Source organism: Zonotrichia leucophrys, chromosome 18, assembly GCF_028769735.1.
Source record: "Zonotrichia leucophrys gambelii isolate GWCS_2022_RI chromosome 18, RI_Zleu_2.0, whole genome shotgun sequence".
NCBI classification, from domain to species: domain Eukaryota; kingdom Metazoa; phylum Chordata; class Aves; order Passeriformes; family Passerellidae; genus Zonotrichia; species Zonotrichia leucophrys.
Genome location: NC_088187.1, coordinates 11126529 through 11141777, shown reverse-complemented (window position 1 = coordinate 11141777; position 15249 = coordinate 11126529). Strand labels below are relative to the sequence as shown.

Sequence of the window (15249 nt, the reverse complement as noted above, 5' to 3'; positions counted from 1 at the left end):
CCTCGGCTGTAGGGGCACCCACGGCACTGTCAGAGCCCGCTATGGAGGGCACGATGGTGGCACTATGTGCCAGCCCCAGGTCCTGTCCCCAGCTGTCACCCCAGAGCGAAGGGGCAGCTCCAGGTGCCCACCGGTACCAGAACCGGCCCTCTGCCGGGAGCAGCAGCAGCCCCGGGAACCCGAGTGGCTCCAGGACCCCGAGAGTGGCTCCCAAGATCCCTGGAGTGGCTCCAGGACCCCCAGAGTGGCTCCCAAGACCCCCAGAGTGGTTCCCAAGATCCCTGGAGTTGCTCCAGCATCCCCAGAGTGGCTCCAGGACTCCCAAAACAGCTCCAGGACCCCCAGAGTGGCTCCAGGACTCCCAGAGTGGCTCCAGGGCCAGGAACAGCAAGTTGTAAAACACCACACGTGACACCAGGAACAGTTTTTTATTTATTTTAACAAACACAGAGACTCCAACAAGTACCCAGCTGCTCCCGGCTCATTTCAGCTCCTTCACGGCCAGACCTGGGGAGAAGAGAGAGGGGAGACATGGACTGGGGGGGCTCAGGCATGGATGGGGGGCCTGGAACCTCCAGTTCCATGGGAACACCAAGCACTGACCCCAGCAAGAGCTCCAGGGACCCTTCCAGAGGGCTCTCACAGCCCCCCTCAATCCCAACCACCCCACAGGGGATCGATTCCCAGATACCTGGGGGCAGGGACTGCTTCAGCTTCTCTGCCTTCTCCTTGTCGGTGATGACCAGGGTGTAGAGGTACCGGCTGCAGCGCACCTTGAACTTCACATTGTCCTTGTTCTTCTTGATCTTGACGGCTGTGGGGAGGAGGGGACAGCAGGGACACCCCGGTGTCACCCCTGGGAATCCCAGTGCACGCCCTGCCCCGTGCAGAAACCTCCAGAATGAGGATGGGGAGGAAAAATCTCTGCCAGTGCTCAACTCTCCCTTGTCACAGGATTCCCGAGGGATTCCTGCCACAGCCAGATCCAAACAAGAGGAATTAGAGAGGAAAAAACTCTTCCCGAGTTGCTGAACAGTGAGACAAGACAGCTCTTTGTCTCAATTATCCTCGATTTGTGGTGGCAACAAAAATCTCCTGTTGAGGGTGATGGATGAATCACCTGTGATGGCACAGCTCCAACATTCCACATGGCAGCATCCCACAGAGCAGGGAAATTTGGGAATTGCTTCTGGAGAACAGCACCATCCCACAGAGCAGGGAAATTTGGAAATCGTTTTAGGAGAACAGCACCATCCCACAGAGCAGGGGGAAGTTGGGAATTGCTTCCATCCCACAGAGCAGGGACATGTTTGGGAATTGTTTTTGGAGAGCAGCACCATCCCACAGAGCAGGAGGAAATTTGGGAATTGCCTCCAGGGTTTGGCTGCACCCATCAGGGCATGCACAGCTGGGTGCAGCGTTCAAGGGCCACCCCATAGGAGGGACCAGGCCAGCCCGGACCCCTCGGCATTCCCAGGGCAAGGAGCTCCTCAGCGCCCCCAGGGAACGAGCTGGAGCCTCCCCCAGTCCTGCCTGAGACCCCCACTCACACTTGGCGTCCTTCCGCCGCGCTGTCAGCAGGAAATCCTTGATCTCCTCAATCTTGCGAGGCTGTGAGAGCAAAAACATTCTCGTGGAATGAAAATCACGGAATGTTCCGCTTGGAAAAACCCCAAAGCTCATCCGTGCCATGGGCAGGGACAGCTCCAGCCTGGGGCTCTCCAGGGATGTGCTCTGAGCCCAGAGCTCATTCCACAGAACCCCCCAGGGCCCCGCTCACCCACCCCAGGGACCCCCCAAGCCACCCTCCCTCACTGCAGCGCCCTCCCCTCGCAGCCCCCGGCCCCTCACCATGGTTCCGGCTCGGCTTCGGCAGCTCCAACCTGCGGCACAAACGGGCCAAGATGGTGTCAGCGCAGCCCCTCGCCATCGCTCCCCTCGCTCCCCGCCCGCCATCGGGTGTCCCCGCGCTCCCTCCTCCCCCTCAGCCCGCCCCGGGGCCGCCCGGTGCCGCGAGGCCGCGGATGGCGGCGGATTCCCCAGGCCCCCCCCGGGTCCCCCCGGCCGCCATCGCTCACCCGCAACCGCTGAGAACAAACCGGAAATGAGCGCGGCACTTCCGCATCCAGGACTTTATTTCCTACGGCGCGGGCGGCGGACAAAAAGCATCGGATGGCGGTGGTGCCGCGGGAGCTGCGATGAGCGGGCGGGGGCTCAGCCCCGGTGCGACCGGGACCGGCGGCGGCTTCGGAGGGGATTTCGGGCACCTCCAGCCCCCCGGAGCCGGGCACGGCCGGGAGCTGCCGGGCACGGGGAGCAGGGGGGCCTGCTGGCAGTTTCCCGAGTCGCAGAACCCCTCCGGGCATGATCCGTCCGAGGTTCAGCTCCAGGGAACCCCGGGCGATGCTGGCGCTCGGTAACCCGGGCAGGGCTGTAATGGAGCGGTTCTGCCACAAGAGAGAGCTTCGATCCCGCTGAAAAACCCAAAGCCGGGCAAACCACCCCAAAACGCCGCGCAGAATCCTTGGGGATGGGTGGCGAGGAGGAGGAACCCCATCCTGTCACAGTCCCCATCCCCACCCTGTTCCCATCCCCATCCTGTCACAATTCCCATCCTATCACTGTCCCCATCCCCATCTTGTCACTGTCTCCATCCCCATCCTTTCAGTATCCCCATCCTGTCACTGTCCCCCATCCCTGTCCCCACCCTCATCCCCATCCCCATTTTGTCACTGTCCCCATCCCCACCCTGTCACTGTCCCCATCCCCATCCTGTCACTGTCCCCATTCCCATCCTCATCCCCACCCTGTCACTGTCCCCATCCCCATCCTGTCACTGTCCCCATCCCCATCCTGCCACTGTCCCCATCCTGTCCCTGTCCCCATCCCAATCTTGTCCCAATCCCCATCCGCATCCTATCCCCATCACCATCCTGGCCTTGCCAAGCCCTGCCTGGGCCTGGGCCGTTTTTTGGGGTGCTAGGATGTTCCCAATGAGTTCTGGATGGGGTCCCACCCCACCAGTATCACCCCAAGCCCATTTACTGGGGTGACACCCACCCAGAGCTCCCCCAGGAGAGGATTTTGGGGTGGCACCCTTCTCCCTCTCCCCCAAACGAGCTTTTTAATTGTTTGATTTACTCCCCTCCCCTCCGACGGGCTGCTCTACTCCGCTGCCTTTTAATTGCTCCCGAAGCCGAGCGTTTTTCATGTTTCAGAAATGCTGAATGCTGTAATTAAAGCCCCGGCAGCGTAAATCAGCGACAGCCCCGAATTAAAGCTTTTGGCATGACAATAAAACCAAAGTGCCGCGAAGAGGGCCCGGATTGGCACCAGCGCGGGGTGCTGACGCCGAGGAGGCTGAGGCACCCCAAAATCCCCGGGTTTTATGGGATTATGGAAAGATTTGGGGTTGGGAGGGACCTCAAGGCTCTCCTTGCCCCATCCCTGGTGGTGTTCCAGAGTTGGATGTTTTGGAGGAGCCTGAGATGGTGGAAGGTGTCAGGGGTGGAATGGGATGGGTTTGGGGTCTCTTCCCACCCAAACCATCCCATTTTTGTGTCGTTAATGAAGATGTGAAGGAACCCCCTGAGGGCCACCAGCATCCAGAGCCCCTCTGGATGGCAGGGGACATTCCCAGCAGCTCCTTCTCCATCCCCAATGTCCCCATTTGTGTCCCAAAATGCAGCTTGGCCCCATTGAGGGGCAGGGGAAGGGGCTGGTGTCTGTCACCCCCTGCCCTGCACCCCTGGGGCAGCGTCATTGTCACCCTCCCCAGGGAAAGGCAGCACTTCAACTTTATTAATAATAATTATAAATCTTTTTATATATCATAATTATTATATATTATATAGAAATGCATCTATTCTATATAAATATTATAAATATACATAATTATATATGACAATTATAATATGTTATATAAAATATACATGATACATCGATATTATAAATATATAAATAATTGTTTATGCATTATAGCTGTTATGTATAATACACAAATATATTATATACAAATATTATAAATATATAAATAATTAATAATATATTGTAATTATTATATATATTATAGTAAAAGATATATTATACATAAATAGTATAAATATAGAAATAATTATATATGTATTATGATTATGATATATTATGTATAAATATATAATTTTATATAAATACATAAATAATTAGTTATATATATTATTATATATAATATGTAAATATATTATTTAGAAATATTATAAATATGTAATTAATTATCTATCTATTATAATTATTACATTGTATATAAATATAATCTATTATATATAAATATTATAAATATGTAATTAATTGTATAAATATATAAAGATATAAATAATTATATAAATATTATAAATAATAATATTAATTAATATTTAAAGCCGAGTGGGCGCCTAAATCAACAAAAATAATTCATGAGAGTCGTTAGCTCCTCCAAGTCAGGCTCATTTTACGACCGACTTTAAATTAAAAAAAAAAATTAAAAACAGCCAGCCCCAAAGCCCAGCACGTTCGGGATCCGCAGCTTTTCTGAGACATCAAATGCGTTTCCTGCCGCCTCCCCCGGCCCGGCCCGGCTCTGCCGCCGGAGGAAATTCAATTAACGGCCTTAATTCACCCTGCGAGAGCTGAGATGGAAAATGCCCGGATTGTGCTCGGGAAGCGCCGTGGAACGATGGGGGGATCGAACCTCGGGGTTTGGGGGTGCCCTGAACCCCTTGGTGTGTGCGGTTTGTGGGGGCGGTGGGGACCGTCCTTCCTCCTCCTCCTCCTCTGCAGCAGCTCCAAAGGGAGTCCTTGGAGGGAAAATGAGATTCCAAAGGCACCCAAGGTGTTCCATCGTTCCCAGCACCCCTGCAGGAGCTGCGGTGCCACCTGGGCCCTGGGGAACCTCGGGGACCTGGTGGCACAAAGTTGGACCTGGTGACACAGTTTGGGACCTTGGGTACTTGGTGGCTCAGTGTGGGACCTGGTGACACAATTTGGGACCTCAGGAACCTGGTGGCACATTGGGGACCTGGTGACACAGTTTGAGACCTGGTGGCACAGTTTAGGACCTTGGGGACCTGGTGGCACATTGGGGGACCTGAGGGACCTGGTGGCACATTGGGGCAGCTGGTGCCACAGTTTAGGACCTTGGGGACCTGGTGGCACATTGGGGACCTGGTGACACAGTTTGGGACCTTGGGTACTTGGTGGCTCAGTGTGGGACCTGGTGACACAGTTTGGGACCTCAGGAACCTGGTGGCACTTTGGGGACCTGGTGACACAGTTTGAGACCTGGTGACACAGTTTGGGACCTTGGGGACCTGTGGCACATTGGGGGACCTGAGGGACCTGGTGGCACATTGGGGCAGCTGGTGCCACAGTTTGGGACCTTGGGGACCTGGTGGCACAATGAGGAACCTGGTGGCACATTGGGAGACCTGGTGGCACAATCTGGGACCTGGTGGCACGTTGGAGGACCTGGTGGCTCAATGTGGGACCTGGGGAACCTGGTGGCACAATGTGGGACCTGATGGCACATTGGAGGACCTGGTGGCACAAAGTAGGGCCTGCTGACACAATTTGGGCCCTGGGGACCTGGTGGCACGTTGGGGGACCTGGTGACACAATTTGGGACCTCAGGGACCTGGTGGCACATTGGGGCACACGTTCCCTGCAGATGCAGGGCACCGACTGCAGCAGGAATTGATTTCTCCCCGAGTTTAGCAGAATCTCTCCCCCCAGCACAGCGCAGCAAGGCGGATCGCCCTCAGTGCCGTGTGCTGGCAGCATTTATCACCGGCAGGGACAGGAATCTCTCCCTGTTTCCCTATTTTTTCCCTTTTCTCTCTCATTTTCCTGCATGCAGGGCTCCTGGTGCAGCTCACAGCCCATCCATCAGCCCAGCCCCGAGCAGCTTCAGGGGAAATTTGGGGCCCAAACCACCCCGTGGGGTTTTCCTGCCTCTCCCCCCTTTTGTTCCACGTTTGTGGAGGACAAAGGCTGAGGGGGGAGCGGGCAGAGCTGAATCCCAGGAAACAAAACGCCCGTTTTCATGGAAATGAGGCAGCAAATTTGGGGAAGGGGGAGCACAGGGCTGGGGAAGGGTCTGGGGAGGGAAGGTGAGGTCAGGGAGGAGAAGGAAACCAGGATGGAAGTTTCCTGCAGGCCTCGAGCACAGTGGGAAGCTCTGGAATAAAGATAATTTTTATAATTAGGGATGGGCTGGATCCTGCCTGGGCAGAGCACCCAGATGGAGCCAGGGGCAGCGTCCTCATGGGGAGCAGCTCCTGCCCTGCCCCAGATGGGTCTGGGGGCTCTGAGAGGCTGGAACACCCCAGTGACACCCCAGTGTCCCCTCCTGTCCCCTCATAGGGGCTCTGCCACATCCCTCACATGTCCCCCAATGTCCCCAAACCCACTGTGGGGCACCAAGTGACCAAGGGGTGACACCCCAATGTCCCCTCCTGTCCCCTCAGAGGGGCTCTGCCCTGGCTGGGGACGCAGGCCAGCTGTGTTTGTCCCTGTGTGTCCCCCACTTGTCTTCCTTGTCTTCTCCTAGGAGAGCAGTGCATACTCACTGAGTGTCTTGTTTCCATCAGTTTCTCGATTTTATATTTCCACATATGAATTTAAGGTAGAGACACAGCAGCAAAGGAGGGTACACTGCCGTTCTGTTGGGAGGTGGTGGGGCACAGCTTCCCAGTTTTGGTCCATATCCTAGAAAAGGCTCCTACATACATGTACACACATCTTTTCAATGACCATTTCATTTGCAAACAATCAGAGATGTAAACCACAATATTCTCCATAAACCTGTGCAAAAGATACTGTGCAAAATCCATCAGGAATCCTTGTCCCCACCATGTCCCCAAACCCCAGTGGTGACACCTGACACCTCCAGGACCTGACGGGATGCAGGGACACCCCGCCCACGGTGGGGACACAGCGCAGGGTGGGTGACACCGCGGTGGCACTGCCGGCTGGGGACAGAGCCCTCCCTGTCACCCCTCTCGGCTCCAGCCCAGCTCGCTCTCATCCTGCAGAGGAAGATTATGGAAATTTTCCTCCCCCCTTCCGCATAATTTTCCGACCGGGCTGCGGCGCTGGGAGAGGCTGGGTGATGGGAATGTCATCTGCGATTCCATTATCTCCTCCCGCCTCCCGCTCCCGCTTCCTCGTGAAACCTTCATCCCAATCTGCCGATCTAATTAGGACAATTACAGCGTGGGGACAGCTGGGACCCGCCCGGAGCCGCGGGGACAGGGGGGACACCGGGGTTTGGGGGATTCTTTTGGGATTGCTTTGGCTCTGCAGGGGGATGGATGGGACTGTGGGGTCCCAGCCCCTTGTGCTGGTTCCCGGCGTTGGTTTTGGGGTGCACAGCCGCAAAAGTGACCTGGTGACAAAATTTGGGACCTGCTGGCACAGTGTGGGACCTGGGGACAAAATATGTGACACAATTTGGGACCTGAGGGGCACCAGGGTTTGGGGAGGGGGGGTTTGGGGGATTTTTTGGGATTACTTTGGCTCTGCAGGGGGATGGATGGGACTGGGGCGTCTCAGCCCCTTGTGCTTCTTCCTGGTGTTGTTTTGGGGTGCACGGCCCCAAGAGTGACCTGGTGACACAATTTGGGACCTGGTGGCACAATTTGGGACCTGCTGGGTCAGTGTGGGACCTGGGGGACACTGGGGTATGGGAAGGGGTTTGAGGGATTTTTTGGGATTACTTTGGCTCTGCAGGGGAATGGATGGGATTGTGGGGTCCCAGGCCCTTGCGCTGCTTCCCAGTGTTGGTTTTGGGGTGCATGGCCCCACGAGTGACCTCATGGCTGTGTCCTGCACTGGCTGGTGTCACCCTGTGTCCCACCTCGCTGGCTGCCGCGACCCGCAGGGCTCTCAGCGCCTCTCTGGGGACAGCTGCCAGCCCTGCCCGTGTCACACGCTGTCCCCCAGCCCCGGGGGTGCCGCAGCTCCCGGCTCCTCATTGGAATTCCGCGGGCGCGCCGCGGCAGCTGGCGGGATGGCAGCGGAGTGACAGCGGTGACAGGTAACGCCAGCCACGGCGACAGCGGCTCGGCAGCCGGGCCACGGCCCCGCCGGGCTCGGATCCGCCTCTCCAGGCCGGGATGTGCCGGGGGAGCACCGGGGGATGCTCCGGGCGGGTGGGAGCGGCTCCGGGGTACTGGGGATGGGCACGGCGGGGACAGAGCTCTGCTGGCATCAGCTCCGTGTGCCCACCCTGGAATAACGCACGGGAGGATGGAGAGAGCCCCGGGGGGATGTCCCGGTATCCATCCACCCCCCTGAGCTCCGCAGCCATGTCACCCTGGGGATGCTCCAGCAGCCACGGGCACGGCCCCAGCGGGACCCAGATCCGTGTCCCCGAGCTGGGATGTGGCACTGGAGGACAGCGACAGCCCCCGAGGATGCGACAGCCCCCGGGGCTCGCTGTGGGTGCAGCGATGTCCCAGCCCCAGCGGGACCCAGATCCGCGGTGTCCCCGCGATGGGATGTGGCACTGGAGGACAGCCACAGCCCCCGAGGATGCGACACCCCCGGGTACAGCGATGCCCAACCCGGGATGCTCCGAGCACGGAATTGGGGAGCAGCCCCCGTGTCGCACCAAAATAGGGACAAAAATCCAGGCGGGGACATTCAGGGACCCCGCAGCCATCGCGGAGGGGAGGGACAGGCGGGCAGAGCCGGCTGCACGGGCAATTAAGGGAAGTGCCAATTGTCAGCGGCGGTGATTAACGCCGCTCCAAATCCGCATGAATATTAACGGCGGACACGGCCCGGGCTCCCGCGCCATGAATTCTGGATGAATCTTAAGATAAATCGTTTGGATAACTTAGCGGCAGCTGTACTCCCTCGGCGCCCTCTGCCTCCCAAAATCAGCTCACGTCAGGCCGGAGGAGCCAGCACGGAGCGGGGATGGCAGAGCGGGGATGGGTGTGGGGATCCGGGGGCAGAGTGGGGTGCCCGGGGTTCTGCAAAGGCAAAGGCAGAGCGATGTACCCGGGGCTCCCCCAGATCCCAGGGATTCGGGGTGCCCGGGGCTCCCTAGGGCAGAGAGGGGTGCCCGGGGCTCCCCCAAATCCCACCCCGGGGCTCCCCCAGATCCGAGGGCTCCGCGTTTCTGGCGCCTTCCCAGGAGCTGGTGACAAACCCTGTCATTCCCCACGCTGCTGTTGTCTTTCAGGGAGATATTTGCCATATTTGCTCTGCCTCGGGGGCTCCTTCCCGAGGGATGGCATTTGTCACCGCGTTAGGGATGCGGCGCGTCCCCTCTCCTGACACCTCGTGCCCATCAGCAGGAGCGCATCCCGCAGCCCTGCTGGAGCATCCTCAGGTGCACAGATCCATCTTCCCTCCTGCCCCCATTGGCATTCAGCCGCCGCCGCTGCCGCTCCGAGCGTCCTCGGGGGCCGCGGCCTTGATTGCAGCCTTGGGCTTCCATAAATCAGCCCGGGAGGCCGGAGGAGCGAGGGGGGAATGGCAAAATGGCAAAATGGCACAGGCGGGGGACGAGCACGGCCGTGCCGCTGGGGGGGGACACGGGGACCGGGATCACTCTGTCACTGGGATGGGATTCAGGGATCACCCTGTCACTGGGATGGGATGCAGGGATCACCCTGTCATTTGGATGGGATTCAGGGACCACTTTGTCACTGGGAAGGGATGCAAGGACCACCCTGGCACTGGGGTGGGATGCAGAGACCACTCTGTTACTGGGATGGGATTCAGGGACCAGCATCACCCGTGGGATGTAGGGATCACTCTGTCCGTGGGCTGGGACACAGGGACCAGGATCACTCTGTCACTGGGGTGAGATTCAGGGACCAGGACCATTCTGTCCCTGGGTCGGGATGCACGCTGACATGCCAGGAGCTTTCCCAGGACGAGAACAGCTTCTCCCACCCAGCACCTACAGCTGAAGCACCTTTGTGTCCAGGGATGGTGCTGGAGCTGGGACCTCTCCTGATGCCCTCTGGATCCCCTCAAAAGGTTTCCCTTGGGAGGGATCTGCTTCATCCTCTTCCTCCTCCTCCCATCCACGGCTCTGCAGGGTCCTGTCCCAGCCCCTGCCTGACCTGCCGTGGCACCGTGCCCGTGCAAAGCTGCAAACCCGACCCTCGGCTGCCAGAACGGCGTCAGAAAAATCAGGAAATCAGGTGCAAATGGCGAGAGGAGATTAACGGGAGAGGAGCGCTTGAATCAGGGGCCATTAGCAGATTAAATCATTACACGGAGTCAGATCAGCGCACAAATAATATGAATAATAAACGTGGCTCGGGGGCAGCAGCTCCTGCTTCCCGTTTGTCTCAGCCGGGAGGGAGGGCTGGTGACTGCCACCCCCACGTGGGGCAGGGACAGAGGGCACTCGGGCTGGGGACAGTGACAGATGTGCCACTGTGACCCTGCCCCTTTCTGCGGGGCCCTTTTGGGGCCCACCAGCGCCCTGCTCACCCCAATCAGGTTTTGTAGCCCCCACAGCCCTGCAGGGACCACCCTGAGCCCCTCTCCCCATCCATCCTTCCCTTCTCCTCCCAATCTCCTTCCCAGCTGTGTTTCCTCCCCCTCTGGAGAAGGGGAGCAGCCACATCCCTCTCTGCTCCAAAAGGTTCAAAGGCACTGCAGACATGTCAGTAAAAGGCTCCAAACAATGGGAAAAACGTCTTTTCTCCCTAATTTAATTTCATTCCAGTCACCAAAAACCCCGAGGAGGTGGAAACAAAGCCTAAGCAGCCTCTGCATGGGCACGGGAGGGGGCTGAGCCGTCCCTGGGCTGCCACAGGGTTAATTCACGTCTCAGCAGCGTCACATTGATTCTGCTGGAGAATCCTTCCTTCCCTAAATTCCTGCTTGCCCAGGAAGACTGGGGAAAGTCTGAGCAGCCGCGACAACACCTGGGAACAAGAATTATTATGTGGTGTGACAAGGTTTGATGAATTCCTGTGTGCCTGGGGGAAGGGACTAAGTAGGTGAATGAAGTGCGAATATTCTCGGTGACAATCGATAGCCTCGATTGAGCCGTCTGGCAGATGTGACATTTGGGTTTCACTGCCCGGACAGACTCAGGGGACTGATGGCCTGGGAGCAGCAGGGAGTGAGGGCTGCAAGTGGCTGCCACGGCCTGGGCACAGGGCTGGGGTGGGGTGGTGGCTTGGGGTCGTTGGTGGCGTTATGGAGATGGGGTGGTGGAACTGGGATGGTGGATTTGGGGTGATAGGTTTGGGGTCATGGGTTGGGGTTATGGAAGTGGGGTGGTGGAACTGGGATGGTGGGTTTGGGGTCATTGGTTGGGGTTATGGAAGTGGGTGATGGATTTGGGGTGGTGGGTTTGGGGTGATGGATTTGGGATGGTGAGTTTGGGATGATGGGTTTGGGGTAGTGGATTCGGGATGATGGGCTTGGGGTCATTGGTTTGGGTTATGGAGTTGAGGTGGTGGATTTGGGACAGTGGATTTGGGGTGATGGGTTTGGGGTGATGGATTGGGGTCATTGGTTGGGGTTATGGAGATGGGATGGTGGATTTGGGGTGGTGGATTGGGGATGGTGGGCTTGGGGTTATGGAGCTGTGATCATGGGTTGGGGATGATGGGTTTGGGGTTATGGAGCTGGGATGATGGGTTGGGATGAAGAAGTGGGGTCATGGGTTGGGGTTATGGAGATGGGGTGGTGGAATTGGAATGGTAGATTTGGGGTGGTGGATTGGGGTTGGTGGGTTGGGATGATGGGTTTGGAGTCATTGGTTGGGGTTATGGAGATGGGGTGGTGGGTTGGGGATGGTGGGTTTGGGGTTATGGAGTTGGGATGATGGTTTGGGATGAATGATTGGGATCATGGGTTGGGGTTATGCAGTTGGGGTGACGTGTTGGGTGCTGGGGATTTGGGGGCGATGGGCTGGGATGATGGTTTGGGGTGCTGGTTTGGGGTGCTGGAGCTGATGCCACAGCCCTTGCAGGGAGCTCTTTTGGAATTGCTGAGAGGGAAAGAGGAACCAGGAGCGGGGGCACCCCACAACCCTGGCCTGCGGTTCTGGGAGCCATTTCCCATCAGATCCCACCCTGCCACCCTCAGTGTCCCCCAGGAGCGAGCCCCATGTCCCTCCCTCATCCATCCCACCCACCCATGCCATCCATCCCATCCACCCATCCCATCCCATCCCATCCCCCACCCCCTCATTCCCCCATCCCATCCCATCCCATCCCCCATTCCCATCCCATCCCATCCCATCCCATCCACCATCCCATCCCACCTCCCATCCCATCCCATCCCATCCCATCCCATCCCATCCCATCCCATCCCATCCCATCCATCCATCCCATCCCATCCCATCCATCCATCCATCCCATCCCATCCCATCCCATCCCACCATCCCATCCCATCCCATCCCATCCCATCCCATCCCATCCATCCCCCCTCCCATCCCATCCCATCCCATCCATCCCATCCCATCCATCCCATCCCATCCCATCCCATCCCATCCCATCCCATCCCATCCCACCCCATCCCCGTGGCTCCGGGATTCCCGTCACATCCCAGCCCCGAGCTGCTGCCTCATGCCCGGCACGGCCATTTGTTTGTGCTGCTTTCAGGCAGACTGATGGCTTTAATGGCACATAATCATTTTTCAGGAGTCATTTGATGCCACTAATCATGGCTGTGATCCGGCACGCCGGGATGTGTAATGACAACGCTGAACAGGAAAAATGGCACTCGGATCCTGCGCTCTTCCCGCTCTAATCTATATTTTACCACATCTTTCTACCTAATGATACTTATAACTGTTAATAAATGACTACTTAGACACTTCCTTTTTTTTTAAATTTTTTTTTTTTTTTTTTGTGGCAGTGGGGGATAAAATCATTCTGGGTTAAAATATCAGAATGGGAAAAGGAAGTGGAGGGTCAAGTGTTTGCCTGGTCATGGGAAAGGAGTTCATGTGGTGGGAAGTTTGGAGAGGCTTTCACTGCTCAGAATTTTATAGCCCCTGGGTTAAAATAACAACTGTTGAAAAAAGAAAAAGGTAAAAGAAATAATTTTAAAATGAAATTTCTTCACTGCAGGAAGAGGATCCTCCTGGCACAGTGCCCAACATCCTCAGCATGAGTTATTGTGCCATTCCTTACACTCCAACTCATTTCATTGCAAAATTAAAGAGAATCTGGCAATTAAAAAAATATAATTTTCCTACCATGTTGTCTTCCCTGAGCTGCTAAAAGTCAAGGATCACAGCCAGGGAATGAACTCAAATGGAGCATTGAGAATCCCTTCCCTTCCCTTCCCTTCCCTTCCCTTCCCTTCCCTTCCCTTCCCTTCCCTTCCCTTCCCTTCCCTTCCCTTCCCTTCCCTTCCCTTCCCTTCCCTTCCCTTCCCTTCCCTTCCCTTCCCTTCCCTTCCCTTCCCTTCCCTTCCCTTCCCTTCCCTTCCCTTCCCTTCCCTTCCCTTCCCTTCCCTTCCCTTCCCTTCCCTTCCCTTCCCTTCCCTTCCCTTCCCTTCCCTTCCTTCCCTTCCCTTCCCTTCCCTTCCCTTCCCTTCCCTTCCCTTCCCTTCCCTTCCCTTCCCTTCCCTTCCCTTCCCTTCCCTAAAATATATTTTAATTATTTAATAAGAAGGCACAGAATATTTTCACCTCTTTTCTGGCGGATTTTTTGTGTTATTTTTTAAAAAACTCTGTTTGTATCAGGTTTGCCTCCCCTGGGAAGGTGTCATGAGGTGTCCCCACCAGGGTGATGGGGACAGGGACCCCACCGGTGACCAGAGATGGAGGCTGGAGGGTGACAGTGACTCCAGCCCTAATAAATCACGGTGACACCATTACACGGGGCCACGTCACATCTCAGCAGCCACCTAATTAAAAACTGGAATAAAACAGGGCAAGAAAAATAACTTAATTTGGGTGTCCCTGCATTGCTCACCTGGGGACAGTCCTCTGTGGGGGGGAGGCTTTGTTTGATCCTAATTAGGCTCCAGATTGGAGCAGGGATGGGGACAGGTCACTGTCCTGGTCACCTGGGACACTGTGACCCCACAGAGGGGCTACTGGTCACAGGGATGTTTTTTTCCCCACTCATTTATTTTATTTTTAATCCAACCTTCAAACTGGACCCAAGGCAGCTGTTTATAGGACCTTGGGGTGGCACCAGCTGGGTTTTGGGGAGTGGGGTGCTCTGGATGGACTGGGTGGAGCTGGCACAGGGCTTGGGGACACTGAGGGACAGGGTTTGGGAACGTTGTGGCACAGGGCTTGGGGACATTGTGGCACAGGAACTTGGGGGCATCTTGAATCTGATCTTGGGGACATCATGACCCAGAACTTGAGGACATCATGGCACAGGGACTGGCACTGTGGCACAGGGCTTGGGGACATCTTCAATTTGATCTTAGGAACATGTTGAAGCTGATCTTGGGGACATTGTGGCACAGAACTTGGGGACTTCACAGGACAGGGCTCAGGGACACCAGGGCCCAGGACTTGGATTAAACCACAAATTCCTGCCTGGATTTGCTGGTTCTCATCCCGACTTATTCTGCAATCTCCCAGTGAGAGGAGAAATTTCCATAATGGGTCCCTGGGGAAGGGCTGGCACAGGAGCCCTCCCTGAGCCATCCCTGCTCAGCCCCTTCTGCCACAATTCTCTGCTGCTCCACTTCTCCCAAGGAAATTTAACCCATCCATGGGGCTGGGGAGCTCCAGTGCCTTCCCCTCCCTGGATCTCCCCGTGCCACCCCTGGAATTTTTCCCAATTTCCCAGGAAGGGGGCAAATGTGGGATCTGTCTCAGGAGGAGCAGGGACTGGAGACGGGCAGTGCCAGCCTCTCTCCGGAGAGAGCACAAACCCTTCCATGTGGCTCTGTGGAAAGGGAATGAAAATCTGGATTATTCCAGGGGGACAGCCCAGCCCTGCCCTCCTGATCCTCATTTTGTGATGAAACCTTTGGGGGGGGCTCTGGAGAGGAGAATTCCAGGGGTGTGGGCACAGCCACCCGCTGCTGCTGCCCATGCATGGGGAATTCCTGGCATGTCCTCAGTTGTCCTGGCATGACACAGCATTTCCCAGCTTCTCTGGGCTTCTCCTGGCACATCCCAGCATCTCTGGGCTTCTCTTGGCAAATCCCAGCACATCCCAGCATCTCTGGATCTCTGGGCCTCTCCTGGCACATCCCAGCACATCTGGGCACATCCCAGCACATCTCAGCATCGGCTGCTGATCCCACCCAGCAGCTGTGGAAAACCTG

General features: G+C 56.5%; 1 protein-coding gene across 1 annotated transcript; it reads right to left on the bottom strand.

Annotated features, from left to right (window-relative positions):
* Nucleotides 1-419: 419 nt before the first annotated feature.
* On the bottom strand, nucleotides 420-2136 carry RPL38 (ribosomal protein L38). Its single transcript, XM_064728490.1, has 5 exons — nucleotides 2079-2136; nucleotides 1852-1883; nucleotides 1551-1611; nucleotides 692-814; nucleotides 420-507 (listed from the first exon to the last, which is right to left on the bottom strand). The coding sequence occupies exons 2-5, from the start codon at nucleotides 1852-1854 to the stop codon at nucleotides 482-484; spliced, it is 213 nt and encodes a 70-aa protein (XP_064584560.1). The 5' UTR covers nucleotides 1855-1883; nucleotides 2079-2136; the 3' UTR covers nucleotides 420-481.
* Between the last annotated feature and the right edge of the window lie 13113 nt (nucleotides 2137-15249).

Bases quoted from the DNA above. Each gene is read 5' to 3' on its own strand.
- RPL38 (XM_064728490.1), bottom strand. The intron at 815-1,550 runs GTGAGTGGGGGT...TCCTCCCCACAG, and splicing joins GCGGCGGAAGGACGCCAAGT to CCGTCAAGATCAAGAAGAAC. The intron at 508-691 runs GTATCTGGGAAT...TCTTCTCCCCAG, and splicing joins GAAGCAGTCCCTGCCCCCAG to GTCTGGCCGTGAAGGAGCTG.